Below are 22,610 nucleotides of genomic sequence, written 5' to 3'. Positions count from 1 at the left end.
TGCACTCCTCTCTCTCGTTGCTAGATGAACTCATAGATTGATCTTGGTGAACGTAGGAAATTTTTTATTTTATGCAACATTCCCCAACACCCTCCGCCAGTCTGGTCGGTGCAAACTTGCGGTGGGGTTACGACGCAGGACTCCTTGCCGCATCTCACCCCCAGCTCGCCACTTTGGATGAAACGGTCCTGTGGAGGGGTTACAGCACGGGACTCCTTCCCGCACCCTACCCCCAGCTCGACCGAAGACGCGGGAGTGGGAGGAACGCCATAGAGCTCCTGCCCAGGCGCCCCTCCCAGCGAGGAGAAGCCAGGCGCAGGTAGCTGGGAGCTATGGGCATCCTGCCCACGGCCCCCCATACCCACGGCCGAACCGACAGGGTCCACCCTCGCACTAGGTGTAGACTCCGCGGTCGTCACCTCTCCGGCAAGACTCGACACTGGTGGTAGCTCAAGTTCCGCCGGGTCGTCTGCCTCGACCCTAGTGCTCCACAACCGACTAGGAGCAGACCCCGGTGCAAAGGAGCCAAAACGAAGCGAGTTCATCGGAGTAGTGGACGGGGGCGCCTCTTTGGTAGAACTATCTACCCTGAATACCAAGAGATTCTCAAGCGAACAAGAGTTAGTAAGACTGCTATTTCTAACAGTTTTTCTTAATCCCTGCACCAAAAAACAGTTTTTCTTAATAGTCTTGCTAAATCTCTGTCGACCAAGTCTTCGTTATGTCTCGACCGATGCTATAGTCGTGAGATCTTATATTGAGATCATGCTAAATTATCCTTTCAGTTTTTCTTTTTTGTTTATACATGTTATGTCACTTGCAGTCGACTGAAACCTTGATACACTTTCTTTTTCTTAGTATAAATTGCTGGTTTCACAATGGGTGATGAAAGAAAACCTCAAAACTAGCACAAGCTCCAATCATGCATGGTCACCGTCGATCGTTCAGGCAGCAGCAACAAAGACAAGCTCCAAGAATAGCCATGTCCAGTTGGTCTCGTGCAGAATGACTTGCGTCAATGGTGGACGAGCCCCCAAACATAGCACGCCGACGCCCGGGTCAAACCGGCTTAAACTTGGCATGGCGCCACCCACCACCGCTTAACCCCCGCCCATTTCTCCCTCCCCCTCAAGTCTCCTCCGCCCCCTTCCCTCTCCTCCGATTGGCCCCGCCCAACCAGAGAGAGGGCGAGAGGGCGCCACCCCAGCCAGGCCACCACAATAACAAAAATCAGCACGACGTCCCCGGCGTCGGGCGCTGCTCGTCGAGGTGGCGGCGGCGGCGGCGGTGCTGACGTGACCGGCGGCACAACGGCAGCGTGGCGGCGAGGGTGACGAGGAGAAGCACCGCGCCCAAGATGGTGCGCCGCGGGACGTTCCCGCTGGCGCTGCTGGCCGTGCTGGCGACGCTGACGGCCGTGGCGGGGCAGGGGAAGCCGGTCACGGACAACGGCTCGGGCGGCGCGTCGGGGCCGGCCAAGTTCACGCCCAAGGACGCCTTCTACATCGACTGCGGCGGCACGGCCGCCGCCGACACCAAGGACGGCAAGTCCTTCAAGACCGACGCGGAGGCCAACAGCCTGCTCTCCGCCAGGGACAACATCAAGGTCGCCGACGACAAGGCCGACGTGCCGTCGCACCTCTACCGCAGCGCGCGGGTCTTCAAGGAGGAGGCCGTCTACAACTTCCCGCTCACGGCCCCCGGCTGGCACTTCATCCGGCTCTACTTCTTCCCCATCAAGAGCGGGGAGGCCGACCTCGCGGCGGCCACGTTCGACGTGACCACCGCCGTGAACGTCCTTCTCCATGGCTTCACCGCCGAGGCGAAGGCGGTCATGAAGGAGTACGTCGTCAACGCCACGGAGAACAAGCTCGAGCTCAAGTTCACCCCGCAGTCGGGCGCGGCGTTCATCAACGCCATCGAGGTCGTCAACGCCCCTGACGAGCTCATCAGTAAGACGGCCCTGACGGTGTCGCCGCTAGCCGAGACAAGCGGGCTGTCAGAGGCTGCCTACCAGGTGGTGTGCCGGCTCAACGTCGGTGGCCCGCCCATCGGCCCCGTGAACGACACGCTCGGCCGGCAGTGGGAGGACGACGGGCAGTACCTGAACCCCAAGGAGGCCGGGGCGGAGGTGTCGGTGCCGACGAGCGCGATCAAGTACCCCGACGCGTTCCCGGCGACCAAGCTCGTGGCACCCACGGCGGTGTACGCGACCGCCCGCCACATGGCTGAATCCGGCGTCGCGAACCAGAACTTCAACGTGTCGTGGAAGGTGGACGTGGACCCGTCGTTCGACTATCTCGTCCGCCTCTTCTTCGCCGACATTATAAGCACGTCCGCCAACGACCTATACTTCAACGTGTACATCAACGGCCGCAAGGCCATCTCCGCCCTGGACCTCTCCACCATCACCGGCGACCTGGCCGCGCCCTACTACAAGGACTTCGTGGTGAACTCGTCGGTCAATACCGACGGCCACATCATCATCGACGTCGGGCCGCTAGGGCAGGACACGGGCCGCAACGACGCGCTGCTCAACGGCGCGGAGGTGCTCAAGATGACCAACTCGGTGGGCAGCCTGGACGGCGAGTACGGCGTGGACGGCCGGATGGTGGACGACGGCAGCGGCACCCGCAAGGTGGTGGCGGCCGTGGGGTTCGCCATGATGTTCGGCGCCTTCGCCGGCCTGGGATGCATGGTGGTGAAGTGGCATCGGCGGCCGCAGGACTGGGAGCGGCGCAACAGCTTCTCGTCGTGGCTGCTGCCGATCCACACGGGCCAGTCCTTCAGCAACGGCAAGTCCAAGAGCGGTTACACCTTCTCCTCCACCGCGGGGCTGGGCCACTTCTTCACCTTCGCGGAGATGTCAGAGGCGACCAAGAACTTCGCCGAGAGCGCCATCATCGGCGTGGGAGGGTTCGGCAACGTGTACGTGGGCGAGATCAACGACCCCGACGAGGAGGGCTCCAGGATCAAGGTGGCCATCAAGCGCGGGAACCCGTCGTCGGAGCAGGGCATCAACGAGTTCAACACCGAGATCCAGATGCTGTCCAAGCTCCGGCACCGCCACCTCGTCTCCCTCATCGGCTACTGCGACGAGGGCGAGGAGATGATCCTCGTCTACGAGTTCATGCAGCACGGGCCCTTCCGCGACCACATCTACGGCGGGCCCGAGGGCCTGCCCACGCTCTCCTGGAAGCAGCGCCTCGAGATCTGCATCGGCGCCGCCAGGGGCCTCCACTACCTCCACACCGGCACCGCGCACGGGATCATCCACCGCGACGTCAAGACCACCAACATCCTCCTCGATGACAAGTTCGTGGCCAAGGTGGCCGACTTCGGCCTCTCCAAGGACGGCCCCGGGATGAACCAGCTGCACGTCAGCACCGCCGTCAAGGGCAGCTTCGGGTACCTCGACCCGGAGTACTTCCGGTGCCAGCAGCTGACCGACAAGTCCGACGTCTACTCATTCGGGGTGGTGCTGCTGGAGACGCTGTGCGCGCGGGCGCCCATCGACCCGCAGCTGCCGCGCGAGCAGGTCAGCCTCGCCGAGTGGGGCCTGCAGTGGAAGCGCAAGGGCCTCATCGAGAAGATCATGGACCCCAACCTCGCCGGCAAGGTCAACCCGGAGTCGCTCGCCAAGTTCGCCGAGACCGCCGAGAAGTGCCTCTGCGAGTTCGGCAGCGACCGCCTCTCCATGGGCGACGTGCTCTGGAACCTCGAGTACGCGCTGCAGCTGCAGGAGTCCAACCCACCCGAGGGCGCCAGCGACGCCGACGACGCCGACGCCTCCATCGTCTCCTCCGCCAGCGGCGTCACCACCGTGCCCGACCAATCCACCACCTCCGCCAACGAGCTCTTCGCGCAGCTCGCCGACATGAAGGGCAGGTGATCCATCCATCTTCTGCATCGATGCATGATCCATACCTCCATGCGTCGCCGTCAGTCCTCACCGATCGAGCAGCCATGAGCAGCACCGCCGTAGTTCGTCAATCCGTGCGCGCGCCTTCTGCATGCATGCTAGTCCATGCATGCATCCATGGTGGAACGGATGAAGGAAGGATCCGATCATCATAACTCAAAACCAAACGAGGTCGATCGAAGAGTGTATATGTGTGTAATGTATGTATGTGTCTCAATCGCGTTTACTGATGGCAGAAAATTCCAAAATGTATACCGCAACTGTATGTAAAATCATGGCGTCAATTACACTTTGTCTCACAAAAAGTGTTGATTTTGTTAGCATGCATTCAGCTCAGCTCATTTCTCTTTTTTCCCCGCAAAAGGGAGCTCATTTCTCATAATATTTGATGGGGCTAATTAGGAGTTCCAGACAGAAAGCTGAGGATCTTGTTATCGAATTTTCTATGTACGTATGAGATTATATTGTCAAATTTTCTATGGAACAAAATAAGAGTCCTGGTCCTCCTGGTGGTTTCCCATTGAGTTCTACCACATATGATAAGAGTTTGATTAAATGGTGTCTAAAAGCTATGATTGATGATTTCCATAGAAGTAACATTAACATTGCTACCTTGAACTATGGAATTATCACATTGAATCCTAAAACCAGTGATGCTAAACAAATTCAAAATTGCTGGTCAATTTTCCTCTTGGATGTTAGTTTCAAAATTTTCACTAAAATGTTTATGAATAGATTGAGTGGGTGGTGAGTCCTCCAATTTCTCTTAGACAAACTGCTTTTATTAAAGGTAGGTACATTGTGGAAGGGTCCATATCCTACATGAAGTCATGAACACTATAAATGCTAAAATATCAAAGTGCTATGATTTTCAAAGTGGACTTTAAAAAAGCATATGACAAATTTAAATGGTCTTTTGAACATAAGATATCGAGTTTAAAAAGTTTTCCAGATATATCGAACTGGTTGTGAAAAGCTATGTTTGATGATTTCCATGGAGGTGACATTAACATTGCTACGTTGAACTATGGAATTATCACATTGATTCCTAAAATTAGTGATGCTACACAAATTCAAAATTTTAGGCCCATTTCTGTCTTGAAAGTTAGTTTCAAAATTTTCACTAAATCCTTATGAATAAATTGAGTGGGGTGGTGAGTTTCCAATTTCTCTTGTACAAAGTGCTTTTATTAAAGACGGGTATATTATGGAAAGGGTCCTGATCCTACATGGAGCCTTCAACACTATACATGCTAATAAAACATAGTGCTATACGTTTCAAAGCGGACTTTAAGAAAAGAATATGACAAATTTAAATGGTCTTTTCTACATAAGATGTCGAGTTTAAAAGGTTTTCCTGGTCGGAACTACTGTGCAGCCGAGCAATGGACGATGCTTGATCCAGTGTGTGTGCTCCACTTTGTCCCACACATGTATGGCTGGATCAATAGGATCACACAAAAATGGATGAGCAGTGTCATGTGCATAGCAATGTTGTTTCCTGACAGGTTGAATGAATTGTGGAAATCGTGAGGGAAGGGGACATGTTAGAGTTAAAGTTAATAATTTTGTCAGCCCTTATTCAAAGCTTTCAAGGGCTTGAGACATGGTAATTCTCTGTCTCCTTGTTTTTTATTTAATTGTTGATGCCTATGCTATTAATGGATAATGCAAGAAGATCGCCGAAGTTACATGTGTAGAGGAAGTTAGCGAAGGATAAGTAAATATGCTGCAATACGCAGTTGACATAATCTTTTTCTTGCTAGATGATATCTCTAGTGGCCAAATTTAAAATTAAATTTATGTGCATTTGAATAGATGTCTGGGTTAAAAATCAATTTCTTCAAAAGTGAAATTTTCTATTTTGGACATTCCACCAAATAAATAAGTATTAAAAATCTTATGAGGATAGTACAGTTCTCCCCGAGCAACATTCTCTTATACAAGTTTATCCCATACCTGTGGGGTGAGAAAGAAGGCTGATTTTTTGCATAGCCAGAATTGTTTGGCAGGGTGATAAAGATTAAAAAATAGCATTTGGTTAGGTGGACTGATGTTTTTCAACCCAAAAACAAAGTGCCTTGGGTATGATTAATTTAGATCTTATGAACAAAGCCCTCCTAGCTAAGTGGCGGTGGAAATTAGGTATAGAGAAGGGTTGTGACAATATCTTTTTCTTAACAAATATGCTTAAAATTGTTGTTTATCTGGTGTGAAACATAAAGTAGGGGATTCCCAATTCTCGTTTGAGCTCCTTTCTGTCAGAGATATTTTCCATAGTATTTTAAGATGGAATTAGATGATGGGACAAAAAAACAGATTCTGGAAAGACTGGTGGATGGATGTTAAACAACTAAAACGTGGTATCCTAGACTTTTATGATATTTTTTCACAAAAAAATCACTTTGGTTGATGTGTTTGAAAAAGGATGGGATCATTTTGCTTTCATAAGAACCCCGTGGGGATAATTTACTTCAATGGAATGAACTTAAAGAAAATTGCTGGGATGTTGTCTTAAAATACAAACAAGATTCCTTGGTGTGGACTTTATGTGCTGATGGTAATTAAATTCCTAAGTCTTTCTATAATCAGTCGATTCTCAATAATATTCAATTCCTTTTGAATTTTTTTGGAAGGTTGAAATTCCTCCTAAAATCAAAGTGTTATTGTGGTTTTCCTTGCGCAATAGTGTGTTAACGAAATATAATCTTACTAAGAGAGGATGGATAGTTACGGTGCTAAATCTGGCATATCTCGAGGTAGGGGTCCTAAGCTAGGCATCTTGGAGTGATGGTAACATGGACACATGATTTTACCCAGGTTCGGGCTCTCTCTCGAAGAGATAATACCCTACGTCCTGCTTTTGATTGTATTGATATGGAGGATAGTACATAGTACATGTATCTACCACGAGATTGTTCTAAGGTATATGAGATGTAATGATCTATTGACTAGCCTGGCCTCGGTTTATGTAATATACCAGAGGCCTAGGGTTACAGGAGTCCTCATCTTGTGCGCCAAGTTTTATGCAATCTTTCTTGTATACGCCATGGGCTGCCCGAAGTGGCCCATTAGTGAACCTCCATGCGGGTCCTCGGCCCGACCCACCTGGTTGGAAGAAGACGTAGTGAGTACCCCTATTCCAGGACTCCAACAAGTAGGTGATAGGAAATGTATGTTTTGTAGTGCTGAGGAGACACGTGGTCACCTGTTCATGCATTGTTTTGTTGCTATTTTTTATGGAGCGTGATAGAATGTACTTTCAATCTTGATTCCATCCTTACAGATGTGAAATCATTATTTTCCACTTGTATGACCCAATTTGGTCAAGATAAGAAAATGAAACTTAATGTGGGCATAGCAGCCATGTTGTGGTCTATTTGGAATGGTCAGAATGATATATATTTTGAATGCGGAAGGGCAATTGATACTTTTGTGATTATTGATAAAACATGTTCCCTTATTAACTCCTGGTGAATTCTTTAGAAAAAACAGGAAACTCAAATGGAGCTAATACGGGGAGTAGAACTACTAGAACAAGTGACAGGTGAAGTCTTCAATGCATCAAAAGGATAGCGTCTAGGAATTCTCCGAACCACAAGTGGCTGACGATTTGAAGACTAGAGTCTCTCATGGATGTTGTCTTCGAAATGCAAGAAGTTCTTCGAGCCTATGTTTCCTGTGTGCATTTTCCATGTCGTGTGTCTCGTCCTTGTCGTCTTTCCTTTCAAAAATACTGCCCTCTAATATTTTATGCTTGTGGATGATGCAACTTTGCTTGTCTCATGCCCTGGGTTGCATCCCCAGTTGGGTCTGGTAGACAAAAGCAATGGATGTTAGATATAGCTTTTGGTATTGGCTGGTAATGTAGCTTGTTTAGGGGAGATATATGGTTTCCATTAAATACTCCCTCCGTCCAGAAATACGTATAAATGGATACAAATGGATGTATCTAGAACTAAAATACATCTAGATACATTCATTTCTCGGACAAGTATTTTCGGATGGAGGCAGTAAATAGAAATAGGGGGAACGTTTCTTGGTATAAAAAAGAGTACTAGATCTAGGAGCAAGGTTTGGGATTCCGGGTGCAATAAAACTATTGTGAGGCACCGAGATTTTTGGGTTACTGTGGTAACCAAGAAATACCAGACAGTTACCATATGAACTTTTTGAATGAATTTTGAATCTGAACAAACCTCACTGAATATCCTATCAAAATTAATTCAAATTCAAAAAAACATTTTTTTCTTTTTTGCGAGAAAACTTCCGATCTATTCATTAGGCCATGGCAGTATAAATTACACAGAAATAATGAAATTACATCCATGTCCATAGATCACCTAGCGATGACTACAAGCACTGGAGCGAGCCAAAGGCGCGCCACTACCGTCACGCCTCCTTACCGGAGCCGGGCCAAACTTGTTATAGTAGCCAATCAGGAAGTCATCATACTAAGGCCTCACAGGAGCAATGCATCAGAATAGCAACCGTCGTGGATGAAGAGAAGTATAAATCAAAAAGATCCAATATGTAGACAAATGACCAAAGACTAGATCCAAGGAGATCCACCAAAGATCAACACTGACCGAATCCCAGGATATCCGACGGAGACACATCTCCACAGGCCCTCCAATGACGCTAGATGCATCATCGGAACGGGGGCTAGACGGCAAAACCTCATTCCATCATCAAAATGGGGGCTAGACGGGGAAAACCACGTCTTCCTAAGCTTGACACAAACCCTAAACAAACTCATAAAAGCAACTAAACACGAAACAAGATCCCTCCCACTAGCAAGAGCCGGTGTCCATTGCACCTCCATGGGCCTAAGGCTACTAGATTACCGTGCTACCGGGATAATCGGAGTTTCGATATTTCCAAGCTGAATGTGAAGTTCCTCCGAGCATTACTCAAGAGACTACTTCTTTTTAATTAGAATAATACAATGTATGCAAAAGCCAAATTCAGAACACATCTTCATTTTGAAGGAAAAAAATCAGAAGTAGAAGCAAGCAAAGGATCAATGATGACTAACCCAAAGTATTGTAGGTCCATCACAATGAGACCATCCATGCATCACCATGGCGCATATAACTACACCCGGCGAGGTTGTGCCAGTGAAGGTCCATCAGCTCATGTGACGGGGCAATTTCCTTCTAAGGGTCGTCGTCAAAGATGGCAAACAGGGGCACCTAGCCGGCCCATACCGTTGGAAGATAAACGGTGTCAGCCATGGTGTTCAGCGTCCCGGCACATACAGTGTGAAGTCGAAACATACAACTTGCTCAGCTATTGGTGAGTAATCCCTAAAAAAAAATCTATTCGTGAGTATGAACATGCAAGTGGCAACGAGCTGCAACTACGTCCATTAGGCAAGCCAGGACCTCGCTGGAGAAGAGGATGACACTGTGAGTGGCAACAAGCTGCGATGTCACCGTTGGAGGCGAGTAAAAGGGTTGACTGGTGTAGATGGAGTGTGTTGCCTCGCAAGATTAATGATAGACAAGGTTTAGAGGGATGGTCGGGGATGACGGCAGGGCGGTGAGGACGGGGCGTTGAGGCGGTCGCTGCAAAGCTATAATGAGGGGAGCACGAAGCTAGGTGGATGGGCCAATGGTCATGGGCGGTTTCGGAGGAGGAAGGAGGCTGAAACAAAAAAAAACGTAGAAGACGCACGGCCCAAGAAGATTCGATGACAAAAAAAATTCAATTACACCCAAAAAATTCAGGCACTACGTACCCTTTTCTTGACATCTTCTGATGGCATTAACCTCAGCCTAGTTAACCTTTTTGATCTAACTAAATCGTTCGTGATATATTGCCTGCATGCATACATCCCAGAATCGAATCAAATTGTATGCGTAATTCAGGTCTCGCTAATTAAAAACGAAGCAACCAGCTGACGGTGGCACCAAGGAGGAATACAGAGAAGCCCGCCGCGCAACGTCCGCGGCGGTGGTCGGCGGCGGCGGCGCTCCGGATAGGGCTGCGCACTTGCGGCGACGTCGTCGCCGGAGTCGGCGTCCACGGCTGATGGTACCCGTTGCCTCCGGGCTGGCCGTACCCATTGCCTGGGGGGTGCCATCCGGGGCCCCCGGGGTGCCCGGGGACGTTGCCTGGGGGGTGCCATCCGGGGCCTCCGGGGTGCCCGGGGACGTTGCCTGGGGGGTGCCATCCGGGGTGACCGGGGCCTCCGGGGTGCCATCCGGGCTGGCCGGGGGCGCAGCCGGCGGCGTTCCTGACAGTGACGTTGGCCCCTCGCCCGACCTCGGGGGTCTGCGTCGCGTTATTAGCTCCTGCGTACAGCAAAAGTATGAAGAATCACCTGCGCGTGGTGCGTGTGTGTGATTGCAAACAAACACCAGATCCGTGCATGGAGAAGGATAGAGCATACCGGCATCGTTGCTGCCATCTGCGAGAACGCATGGGCCAAGAACTGCGAGGACGAGGAGGACGGTCGTCAGGAAGACGAGAAGCCATGGTTTCCTGGGATGGTCCGTGGTACGGCGCCTGCGGTGCAGGATTGCGCGCATCATCTCGGTATATAGAGTCTTTGATTTAGATTAGGAATGATTTCCAGGGGATCCCGTACGTGTGATTTGATGCCGAGCAAAGGTTGCTATAACTGAAACATTTTCCATGGTAGATCGGATGTCTGATCCATTGTTGGTACCGTCAAACATTTTCCACGGTAGATTGTATGGAAATTTCTGATGTGCTTCCTTATCCTCGATGTGATTCGAGAGAAACCATCCGTATGCATGTACAACAAATCAGACCAGCCTTGCCAAACTCTATCCGTCCATAATCTCTTGCCAATAATAAAAATTGGGGAGATTATTACAAATTTAAAATGAAGCACCCGAATTACCGCTGCCACCGCAAGGAGAACGTGGGCCGACATATTTTTCTTAGAACAACCTGCTAGGTTTTATTGATCAATCAACATAGGGATACAAAATAGTATCATGTATGGTTGTCCTATAGCCAAACATGGCGGCCTTGGTCTAGAAATAATGCAAACCTAGCTAAGTTATGTGCTTCATAATTTGAGCTTCTAAATTCTTGAAAGAAATTACACCGAATATAATATAAGAAGAGATCTCCTAGCGTATATTTCTCCGACGATAGGTTCATGCCTTCCTTCACTTCCTGCCTCTATGTCTTTGACAACACTAAGGCAATTTGAAGCAACATGTAGCCTCTGGATAGAAGTCATGAACCAATGGATGCGGTCTTTTACCATCGCGTTTCGCCTACAGCGCAAATCAGTCTAATCCAGTCCACTGTTGTGTCAGCCATGCACCAGCCTATGCTTCTTTTCTGGCTAGGTCCTACGCATGCCTGCCCGTGCGCTCTTTTTTAGTAGTTTCGTTTCCCTCCCATGCTCCCATGCTTGCGTTTAGGGATGCATAACTAAGGTCGCTAATTACTGTGGTAATAGTTACATATTAACGCACGGGCATCACTAATTGTGTTGTAAATAAAAGCACTAAAAAATCACGCGCGTGCAATCTTTATGAAGGTGGTGTATGGACTTTATCACAAGTATAAATTTCTCACAGAACTTTATGAAGGATGTGTATGAACTTTACAATAAAATCAGAAGGACTTTTTCAAAAACCAATAAAAACCTAAAGTTCTTTGATATTTGACTATAAAGTTCCAAAAAGAGTTAATAAAGTTCTCTACCTATTTTTTCAAAAGTTATGAGCTATTCCAGAGTTTTTCAAAAGTTCTTCTGTTTTTCATGGCAAAGTTCAGACACCAAATTAACAATCCTTGGTTCTCTATGCAACTATTTCAAAAACGTTCTTTCGGAACAATTTAAACAACGGGATATTTTAATTTTGTTGTGGTTGAATTATTTCTAGCACCGGGGGCTGGAGAGATAATCACGGGGATTACTACATCGGCTGGAGAGATAAGGCGTACACATGCAAAGAATCTAGCAACAGTGCACCTACTACCTAACATGAATACCCTGGGTCCTAGTGGGGTCCTTGTCAGTTTTCTCACATGCATGTCCGATCATGGGCAAGTATGGGCGGTGGAGATAGGCGTTGCGTATAGAACGCGAATGTAAAAGACTTTTTCGTGAACCAATGCAAGGGCTTCCCGACATGCTAAGGCTTCCAGGGATGTAGGATTGATGGCACCAGGAGGAACAAGGGCCGACGCCCTGAGATACATCCCATTCTGACCACGGCAAATAGCAGCTACAACCCCGCTAATTCTCTCTCGCGACACAGCCCCATCCATGTTTGACTTTAGCATAGTTATTCATATATAGATGACTTCCAAACCGGAGTTACCTTCTTCGGCAGGTGGACGAAGGCATGATTTTTTTTTCTTCTCATGGGCATGGCAGGACACTGCTGGCGACTATTTTGGGGTTAAACACGGATGGCGTCTCACGCAGGGTGTGGCTATACCTCGCTTCCTGCGAGACTGAGCCTGGCCTCGCTGCAAGCGCACCCTCCCGTCGCTAAAAGAATGGGTCGGCCCAAGTAGGTTCCTTTACATGTTCAATTTTCTCCTCTGTTTCCCATCTGTTCCATTTTTTTAATTTTGTTCATATTTACTAAAATATACTAAATACATATTTTTCAGAACTTAAATTTAAATAAAAATATTATGAAATATGTTTACATAGTATAAAAATTTGTTAGCGTAATTTTTCAAACTATTGATAACATTCAAACAAACAGTTTGTGTCATTTCAAAAAATGTTCTCGTGTTTCAAAAATTGTATGTGACATTTTTTAAAAATGCTAATAAAAAGTTAAAAATCATTTAACTCAAAAACAATGTTTTGTGCCATTTAAAAAAATGTAATTCACATTTTAAAAAATGTTCATGCATTTCAAAATAATATGTTCACATTTTGTAAAAAAATGTTTATACCATGTAAGAAATGTTCATGTAGTTTACAAAAAATGTTTCCTATCATCCAAAACAAATGTCTCATCATGTGTTTGAAAATTGTTCGAGACATATTTGAAAAATATATTCAAAAACATGTGTCTAGTAAAAATGATAATCACGTATTCAGAAAATGTTCAACATGTATAAACAAATGTTTCAGATGTATACAAAAAAATGTAGATTGTGTATTAAAAAACTAGACATCAGAATATATATTTTCAAAAGTGTTAAACATGTATAAAAAATGTACAATGTGTATGAAAAAAGTAGCCATCAATAGAAATATTTGAAAACATGTTAATCAAGTATTTATAAAAATGTTTCTGTTTAATATTACCTCCATCCCAAAATTATTGTCTTAGATTTTTCTAGATAGATTTTGGGACAGAGGGAGTATGAAAAATGTACAATGAGTATGCAAAATAGACATGTATTAAAAAAAGGAAACCTGATAAAAATAGAAAAACCAAAATCAAAAGAGAACCGTTGAAACCAACATAGAAAACCAAAGCAAAGGTAAAAAATAAAAATAAAGAAATCTGCTGAAAGAAACACATAAAAACTAGGAAATTCAGCCGACATTGAAGATTTGCAAATCCGGACTGGGAGCTCCCAGGAACCTTCCAAAAGCGTAACGATTGAAGCTCCCTCTTTGTTATTGGGCTAGCCCATTTGCAGGATTGTTGAGCACTTTGACCTCCTACCCCATGCAGAGGGTGAAAAAAGGGAGCAACTAACCAACTGTTGCCCTTGGGGATTCCGCGTCAAGTGAAACGTCCAACCACCATCACGTATCGCATGTTGGGGGCTCCCTCCAGATTTTGTTTTTTTATCTTTTTGTACATGTCTTTCCAGTTTTAGATAGGTTTTTTCACTTTTCAGATTTTGCCTAATTTGCCCTAGGCTTTGGAGAGAATGTTTTGTCGAAGTACAATTGTTCTTCTGGAAAGAAAAGAAATGTGCTTCCGCGAGAAACACAATTTGTGCTTTAAAAAAAAGTGAAAACCATAGCCATGCTTTCGGGCTCTGGTTTATTTTTGACATTTTTTATTGCCGTTTTTTATGGTTTTGATTTTTGTTTTGTTTTTACCATTTTTCGTTATTTTGGTCCTATTTTTTGCATTTTTCCTAGAAAATATTCACTGAAACCTATTAGCATGAGATTTAGTTCCAAAAATCTCGACGCGAGAAATCTAACCGTGAAAACGGTTTAGTATTTGGACTCATGGTTCAAAAGATAAAACTTTTTTTAATGAATGGATGTACAAAAAAGGGGGAAAAACTCGTATGTTACTACAAATGGTGCACTATTCGCAAAAAAAAAATACAAATGGTGCACATGCAGTATGCAACTTATCAACGCCTGAGAAGATGAGGAGTAACCTTTACAAAGGGTAACCCTTACTATGAATTCGGTGAAAAAACCAGCGGCCCACAAACACAACCCACACAGCCCAGAAATACACAAGAAAACAAAAGCTAGATGAAAAACGGTCCACGTACATGGGCCAAAAGCAACACACACGCATGCCGCGGGAGCACGGCCTGAAAAAAAAAAGGTATATTGAAGCATTTTAATCGTGCAGACTGCGGTCAGGAAATTATATGTGACTAGAACAATGCCCGTGCGTTTGATTGTGATTTACCTGCCCATAATATGCGATTGTGTAAATAAATGTTCATCAAATTTCGTTCGTGATTTACCTTATATTATGATCAGAAGTGATTTACCTGCCATAGTATACGATTGTGTAAATAAATGTTCATCAAATTCTGACCGTGATTTACCTTATATTTGGACTAGAAATTTGGTAAGTAAATTAAATTAGAATTGGTTCAGAAGGTAAGTAAATTAAGGTGATTGATTATTATACATGAAAGGTTGGATGGAGGAGTGGTGGGAAGAAAGGTGAAACGGGGAACTAATTCTTACTAGTAGAATGCCCGTGCGTTGCCACAGGCCAACAAATGAAATTGTGTAAACAATGCACATTTTCCTCCCCAGAAACGAGCATATCGCACGCAATGTTCAACCACAACACAAATGTAAGCATATTCTTCTCTCTATTCTTACAAACATGACACACCCCTCTAGCCGCCCTTTCCCATTAAACTTGCCGTTCATCACCTTCTCTGTCCATACATCATTCACCCTCTCAATCTATTGCCCCTTAATTTTGCATGTAGCTTCCATGTCATTGTTTCATTGTCTCGGACGGTACAAAAAAACCCTACCACATCACCTTCTTCTAGATCTATTCCTAATCCAAGGAAGCTAAATCTAGTTGAATGACCGTGCGTTGCCCTGAAAAATAAAATTATCTATGAAAACACATATCATAATATCATTATGTGGAGTTTGTACATCACATGCTTATGACTATGTTTCTCCAAGCATGCATTTCAATTTCCACCCTCACCAAAATATGTACTTACATGTGCTCCTTCAACCACACAAATACGTCTTATCCCCCCCTCCATGAAATTCGCTTTGCATCATTGTGTTGCACATGTGATATTTAAAAACAAGGAAGCGAGTGGTGTCATCAGCATTAGTCATCTACATTTGGCACTCGGGAAGAAGGCACAATTGGCTTCTCTGACCAGATTTGATTCTATCTAGGTGTTACTCTTCTATATTGACGAGTTCCGTCTGTGAAGCGAATTCTAGGCTTCCTCCTGTTCAACACAGGTACCAAATTTGAGATGCAAAACTTTAAGATGTACATGATTTCTTGCACAAATCCTCTTGCCGAATCATGGAGCTTCAAATTTTCTGTGGACAAAATCATCCGAGTGCAGTGTATTGCAATGCTCGAGTAATAAACATATACAAAGAACTTTTGAGTCTATGAATTTATGATAGTGAGGAGTATAAACTATGAAACATAGATTGGAATCTCATGAGGTCAGTACAACTTAAATGAAGTTCCTAAAGAATATAAGTTGAAGATTTCGTAACATATCAGTTGGTATTTCAATGATAGTTGGACCATAAAGTTTGCAAGCTAGTTTCCCTTCTAAGAAGGGCCAAATACATTCCTTATAAACAGCTGGACCTCTATGTCCTTAGTAAGTTTCCCGAAAAAAGCGACACTTGCACCATCATGGATGTCCGAGTACTTCGCATGCTATTTCTCCCACCTCCGTTTTTTGTCTCCCCTCCCCTTTCGCAAAAGAAAACGGTTTTACCCATGCATGTTCACCGCTGGAAATAAGCCCCAACTCATGCATGCACATGCTTTAAAAAAAAGCCAGCCGACCCGAAAAGGAAATCTTGCCCACACACTCCGGAGGTGAGCTCGTCCAATCTTGCCACCACTCCATCTCCCCCGATTGTCGTTCTCCACCTTCCCAGCCCTCGCCACTTCACCTCCCCCATCCATGCACCGCTTTTGTAGGCAGCCCCTGTCATCGCCGCCTTCATCGATGGCCCCCTCGCCACCACCACAGCGTGATGCCTTGCCATCATCTACATGCCCCCATCAGTTGCGTCCACTAATCAAATAGTGGGACCTACAAACAGATTATACACTAAAAACTTAGTACGCAAGATTAGTGCAAACCCAAACCAGATTCAGCGAACTAAACCAAATATAACTCCCAGGCAAAGAAGGGTACCTCCCCATCAGTTCCATAGAGTCACACGATCGACAACATATACAGATTTCCGATCAGATGAGTAGACAATGTTGCGAACCTCCCCAGACCATTCTGCAAAGGGTTACAAAATGGTAGATAGAAAATAGGGATGCATTTTATGTCCTCGTAGAAAGGACATATAGATATAATATATATGTCCAGAAATTTACCTAGAGCATGTACATTTAGAATTTTGTTAGCAACTCACCTGTAGAAGGCATAAAAATTGAGGTCACCAGACACAAAATTAAAAAATACATACACATCATGTATGTTCACGATCATGTGAAGTGAAACAATTTTGAACGATAAACCGAAAAATGACGTGTTAAATTAGTCTACGTTCCCAGGAGGCCAAACAGAAATCAAAAGATGTGATGTTCAGTTTATTTATCTGATAGGAAATGCTCTCTAGTTATATTATTACAGTTATCAGTCTACAAACTGAAAGGCATTGTGCTATTCATGACAGTTCTCTTGAACTTCTGATGCAAGAATGCAAATTCGAATGACAAGAATAGACGGTGCCCCTTAATATAGACCCAAAATTAATTTAGTAAACCCATTGATCACAAGATTTTCCGACAGAAACACGATAGACTTCCCGACCTAGCCCTAGAACGGAACCCGTAACGTCCCCCGCCGCTCGGTCCCCAGCCCGCACTGTCGTGGGCGCCTCCCACACCGGCGGCATCCCTTCGGGGTCCCCAAGATGACGAGCGATCCGGCGCGGAGGAAAGGGCTGGCACTGAGGAGCAGCGACTCGGTCGGGAGCCTGGCCAGCGCCAGCGGCTCCCTCCATCATCGCCGCCCTCGGCCACATCCAACGCGGTCGTCGGCCACGAAGAGGCGGACGAGCCCGGCAGCAAGGTGTTGTCCCTCCCATCGCTTTCATGTTCGACTACTCTTCCTTGGATCGCCTACCACCACAGATGCAGGGATCCTCTTGACTCACACGCCGACCATGCCTCAACCAGCGAGCATCGGCGCATCGCCGGCGCTCCTTGTGCTCTCCCTCCTCTCTTCCATGGTTGGCACAAGGGAGGGATGAGACGGGCAGGAGAGAGCCTCTTTATCTAGATCAGGCAGGGGTTAGGTTTGGAAAGAGTAAATCAGCTGGAGCGATTGAGGGAAGGAGATCGGAATGGAGCAGGGCGCGATTGAAGGGTATGGCAAGAAGAACTTTTTTGGAAAGTGTCACGACCGGTTTTCCAATAAAAATATTTATTGAGAAACCAATCTTTTGAGTCCAGTATGAGAGAAATCCTCCTCACTGGTAGACAATTTCTTGATACAATAAGCCAGTAGCATAAAATATATTACAGGGTCGAACTGCGGTTGCTCAACCAAATTATTACAAGCACGCCAATAATTATACATAATGGCGGACATGACACAGTGGTGTGGAGACATACTACTGACTCGAGGATAGGGCGGTGGTGGAAAAACACAGCGGGGAGAGAAATACAAGACTCTAAGTCTATCATCTCATCGAGCGTCGAGGTGAGGCTCGATGAATTTATTTGGTAGTGGAAGCGGATATAAAACAGTGACCAAATCCAGGGTCGCACGAGACTGACTGGGACTCCTCTAAGTGTCGGACTCGCTATCAAACTCTTCATCCATGAGATCGCCTTCGTCAGCATCTGGCCAAATCAACAAGCCAGTGAGTACTCTGAAAGTACTCGCAAGACAGTTCGGACGTAAGATATAACAAATGCATGCATGGACGCGTCATGAATAAATTCACCAATGTACATTCAAAATTAGCATAACAAGGTAAGTAAAAGGGAAACGCCGGTAGTCCGCCTGAAATCCCAACAGAACATAAATAATTACCGATCGGGTGTCTGAAGCGACGCCTCGAAAGGTGAACAAATAAATATAAGGAAAAAGATGCCACAGTCGGGCGTCTTAGCGACACCACATAAAGGGCTTAAAAAGAAATACCTCAGTCGGACGTCGGGGCGACGTCACAGAAAGGGCTTTAAAAGAAATGCCACAGTCGGACGTCGGGGCGACATCACAGAAAGGGCTTTAAAAGAAATGCCACAGTCGGACGTCGGGACGACATCACAGAAAGGGCTTTAAAAGAAATGCCACAGTCGGACGTCGGGGCGACATCGCAGAAAGGGCTTTAAAAGAAATGCCACAGTCGGACGTCGGGGCGACATCACAGAAAAGGCTTTAAAAGAAATGCCACAGTCGGATGTCGGGACGACATCACAGAAAGGGCTTTGATTCACAAGTAAATAATACTCATAATAACCATTTAATTCATGAGAATAAATGGGTTAGTCCATCCACAGGAATATTCATTTAACCGGAATTAGCACTCAAGCGAATCACCGGAGTCTCTGTCATCAAAACTGTCATTGTTAGGACAAGATAATACGAATTTGGACATGGAATAGATGATTTGGAGGGGATATATGACTCTGCAGAGTTTGTACAAAATTATTCCCACAGCCAACGGATTTCCATAGTCACGAAGGACTAGTTCCGTTTACGGTATTTCGGAAGAAAACACAGCTAACCAGTACACACCCATCCTACCTCTCGATGCTAGGAATCATCCTAGACATCGTCCAAGAAAAACTTTTGAGACGGGGAGATCACAATCTCGAATAGCATGGGATCAAATTTATATACGCGCGCTCTAAGGGGTGCCCCCCTCTCGGTCCCAACCGGAAACACCCATGCCCCCTGACCGGATGACTGGCTTTAATCCAGGGCCATGGAACCATCATCACGGCCTCTCCTTTTGGTGTGTACCAGAAAAGCGGTTTGCAACTTACTAAACCATATTCCTTGCGGAAAACATGTGGTAGTACAGGGAAGAAAATGAGGGGAACTGGACCGACACGGTTTGACACTGAAGTCACATAGTCCGGCATGAGACTGGCATGCTACAACACTGCCATCTCACCCATCCTCATGCCAACACATGGCCATTCATACTCACATCCATCCACTTATGGATCATCGAACTCACTTACCTCATTATCGCATAAAATAACGTTCATCGATATGCTTATCAACATGCCATGAAACTAACTAAATGCAAAACATGCCAAGACACTCATCATATCAAAAGTTCAAACATGCTTGCCTGGTTCGGAGTAGTCGGAGCCTAGCTCGGTGAAGTTCGCGGCTCTGTCACCTCCTTCGGTATCTACGGTATAAAGAAAGTATATGCGCTATCGTAAATACCAAGAGGTGCACAAAAAGTATACCAAATATTTTTCAAATAAATATGATAAAAAACTAGACAAAATTTTAAAGAGAACAGAAAAAGAATCAATCAAAAATACCTTTCTGTTTAAAAGTTATAAAGGGTTTTTGTCCAGGGACTCATCTGTAATGAAACAGAAGTTTTCTAGGGGCTAGTTTATAAAAACAGAAAGCGCTTCGGTAGCGACTACGCCAGCCCAGAGGGAAAGCGCATTCGGCAGAAGACGTTTTCAGAAAACGCTTCGCTTAGGACAGGATAGAGAGGCTGACAGGCGGGTCCCGCCTGTCAGGTTTAAATATTCAAACGGGGCGGCAGAGTTCGCCGGTGCCCGAGAGCCGCGGTGGTCGCCGGCGGCGATCCACGGCGAGGCAGAGAGATCGGAGGGTACCTCCGTGTTCAGGGCACCCTTCCGCGTCGGTTGGTGGTGGTGGTGGCGGTCGGCGAGCACCACGTCGACGGCGAGCTTTGCTCCGGCGGACGGCGGTTCGGGTGGTTGCGGGACTTCGTCGGAGAGAGCTGCAGTGATCAAATTGAGGAGGGGGTTAGGCTTCTGGTAGCTAGAGGGAGTAACGGACGGGGTTTGGGCGCCGGAGATGGCCTCACCGGAGCGAATCGTGGTGGAGGCCGAGGCGGATCGGGGCGGCCGGAGCTGGGGGAGGAGACCTCCTCGAGGTCCCCCTAGTGGCCTGGCGGGGCGTTGGTGAGGTGTAGTGATGATGCATGCACGAGGGTGAGCTCGGGGGCCCTTTTTATAGGCGGTCCGAGGCGGTGGCCGTGAACGGGGATTTCCGGCGATGGTTACGGTGGCGCAGTGCTCGGTCGGGGGTGATAAGGGAGTCGAGCGCCGTCGTGGGAGTTTACTGGGTCCGTTTAGACGCTAACCGGACTTGGATTAGAAGCTTAGGGCAGGCTTTGGTCGGAACGGGACGGCGCGGGTCCGTTGGCCGCAGAGAGCGCGTCCAGTGCTGTCGGGCCACGGCGACGGTGCAGCGGGGGTGCGCTGGCGTGCATGAGGCCACGCGGAGAGCCAGGGAGCGATGGGCGGCGCGGAACGGCGTTGAGCCGCCGTTCTTGTTCCCTGTCGGCTGCAACGGGGTTTCGGCCGCCGCAAGACACGCCGGCGTGGGCGGCCAGGGCGCCACCGACGCCGGGAAGACGCCAAGCGCGCGTGCGGGGGTGCTGGCCAGGGAGAAAAAGCCGCGTGCAACGCGCCAAGCGCACTGTGGCCGCGTGACTGAAACTGACGGACGAAAACGACACTGAAAACTGAATCTCTGAACTTTCTGAATTTGCAAAGGAATAGTGCAGCTCAGGTGTTCGACAGAATGCTTTTGGCCTCTGCAGATTTTTCCTTGAGCTGAAAGTTGGTGGAGTGGCTTCTCATTGCTCACATAGGTTGCCTGAATTTTGGTGGAATTTTTGGAGTAGTGTAGATATGAATTTCATCAAATTTGGCAAATCTGGTCCAAACTTGCAGAGACTGAATTTTGAAAATTTTGAAAAGAGGAGGAGTGGATCAAGATGGTTCTGGGTTGTGGGTACAAAGGACTATCCAGGAGAGTTGGTTTGAGATCAAAACTCAAATGCAATATGGTACTTTCTTTGAAAATCCCTCAGGCTCCAAATAATTATCAGATTTGTTTTGAGAGGAAAAATAATTAGAATAAAATCCAAAACTTGTTTGGATTAGTTGGGACAGAGGACTTAGGTTGATCACAAGGTGTAGGGGAGGTTTTGGAGGGGTTTTACCACATGGGAACAATGCAAAGTCAAGGGTGGTTCCAAGATATGAAAATCCCCAAATTTTCATGGAGTTTCATTTTAAAAGAAAACAATTTAAACTCAAAAATAAATTTGAGAGAGAACCAACAGAGAAGAAGTTTCAAAAGATCAAACACCAAAGTTTGAAAAAATAAAATCCTTGCCAAAGCAAAGGAAGTTTTTAAGTGGAAGGTTTTTCTGAAAAAGAAAAATTTTAAATGGCCTCTCTTCAAAAACCACAAAGTTTTTGATAAAAACCAAATAAATAAAAAATGGAGTGTCACAACACCTACCCCCTTAGGAAAAATCTCGTCCCCGAGATTTCAGCTGATCCTTAAATAGGTGTGGATGCTCAGTCCGAAGAAAATCCTCGCTTTCCCAAGTTGCTTCACTGTCGGTGTGATTGCTCCACTGGACTTTGAAAAACTTGATGGTCTTCTGTCGGGTCCTCCTTTCAGATTCCTCTAATATTCTTACGGGACGTTCTCGATAAGTGAGGTCTGGCTGCACATCAATGTTTTCATGGGATACTTGTTTCTCTGGGTTGCTTACGTACTTCCTTAATTGAGAGACGTGGAACACGTCGTGAATGTCGGACAAGTCTTCGGGTAAGTCTAGCTGGTAGGCCATAGTGCCTCTTCGTGCCACTATGCAGAATGGTCCAATGAATCTTGGTGCTAACTTTCCTTTAATCTTGAATCGTTGCAATCCTCTCATAGGGGATACTCTCAGGTATACGAACTCACCGGGTTCGAAGCTGACCCTACGATGTTTCTGATCATAATAACTCTTCTGTCGACTTTGAGCGGTCTTAAGTCGGTCTCTGATTAGCTTGACCTTTTCCTCGGCTTCTCTGAGCAGGTCTGGCCCGAAGATGCGGCTGTCTCCGGTCTCTGACCAATTTAACGGGGTACGACATCTTCGTCCGTATAAAGCCTCAAATGGTGCCATTTGTAGGCTGGCCTGGTAGCTATTGTTATACGCGAACTCGGCGTATGGCAGGCTTTCTTCCCAACTGGTTCCATATGTGAGGACACATGCCCTCAGCATGTCTTCTAAAACTTGGTTTACGCGTTCTAGTTTGTCCATCAGTCTGTGGATGGTATGCGGTACTGAAGG

General features: G+C 46.5%; 1 protein-coding gene across 1 annotated transcript; it reads left to right on the top strand.

The window, feature by feature from the left end:
* The first annotated feature begins 1,118 nt into the window (after positions 1-1,118).
* On the top strand, positions 1,119-4,227 carry LOC123083346 (probable receptor-like protein kinase At4g39110). Its single transcript, XM_044505410.1, has one exon. The coding sequence runs from the start codon at positions 1,358-1,360 to the stop codon at positions 3,890-3,892; it is 2,535 nt and encodes an 844-aa protein (XP_044361345.1). The 5' UTR covers positions 1,119-1,357; the 3' UTR covers positions 3,893-4,227.
* Positions 4,228-22,610: the final 18,383 nt, after the last annotated feature.

Source organism: Triticum aestivum, chromosome 4A, assembly GCF_018294505.1.
Source record: "Triticum aestivum cultivar Chinese Spring chromosome 4A, IWGSC CS RefSeq v2.1, whole genome shotgun sequence".
Classification (NCBI taxonomy): domain Eukaryota; kingdom Viridiplantae; phylum Streptophyta; class Magnoliopsida; order Poales; family Poaceae; genus Triticum; species Triticum aestivum.
The sequence above is the reverse complement of the archived record's forward strand: the minus strand, read 5'-3'. Positions and strand labels throughout refer to the sequence as shown.

What these genes read in the sequence shown, in the direction of transcription:
- LOC123083346 (XM_044505410.1), top strand. Translation starts at nt 1,358, where the DNA reads ATGGTGCGCCGCGGGACGTTCCCGCTGGCGCTGCTGGCCGTGCTGGCG.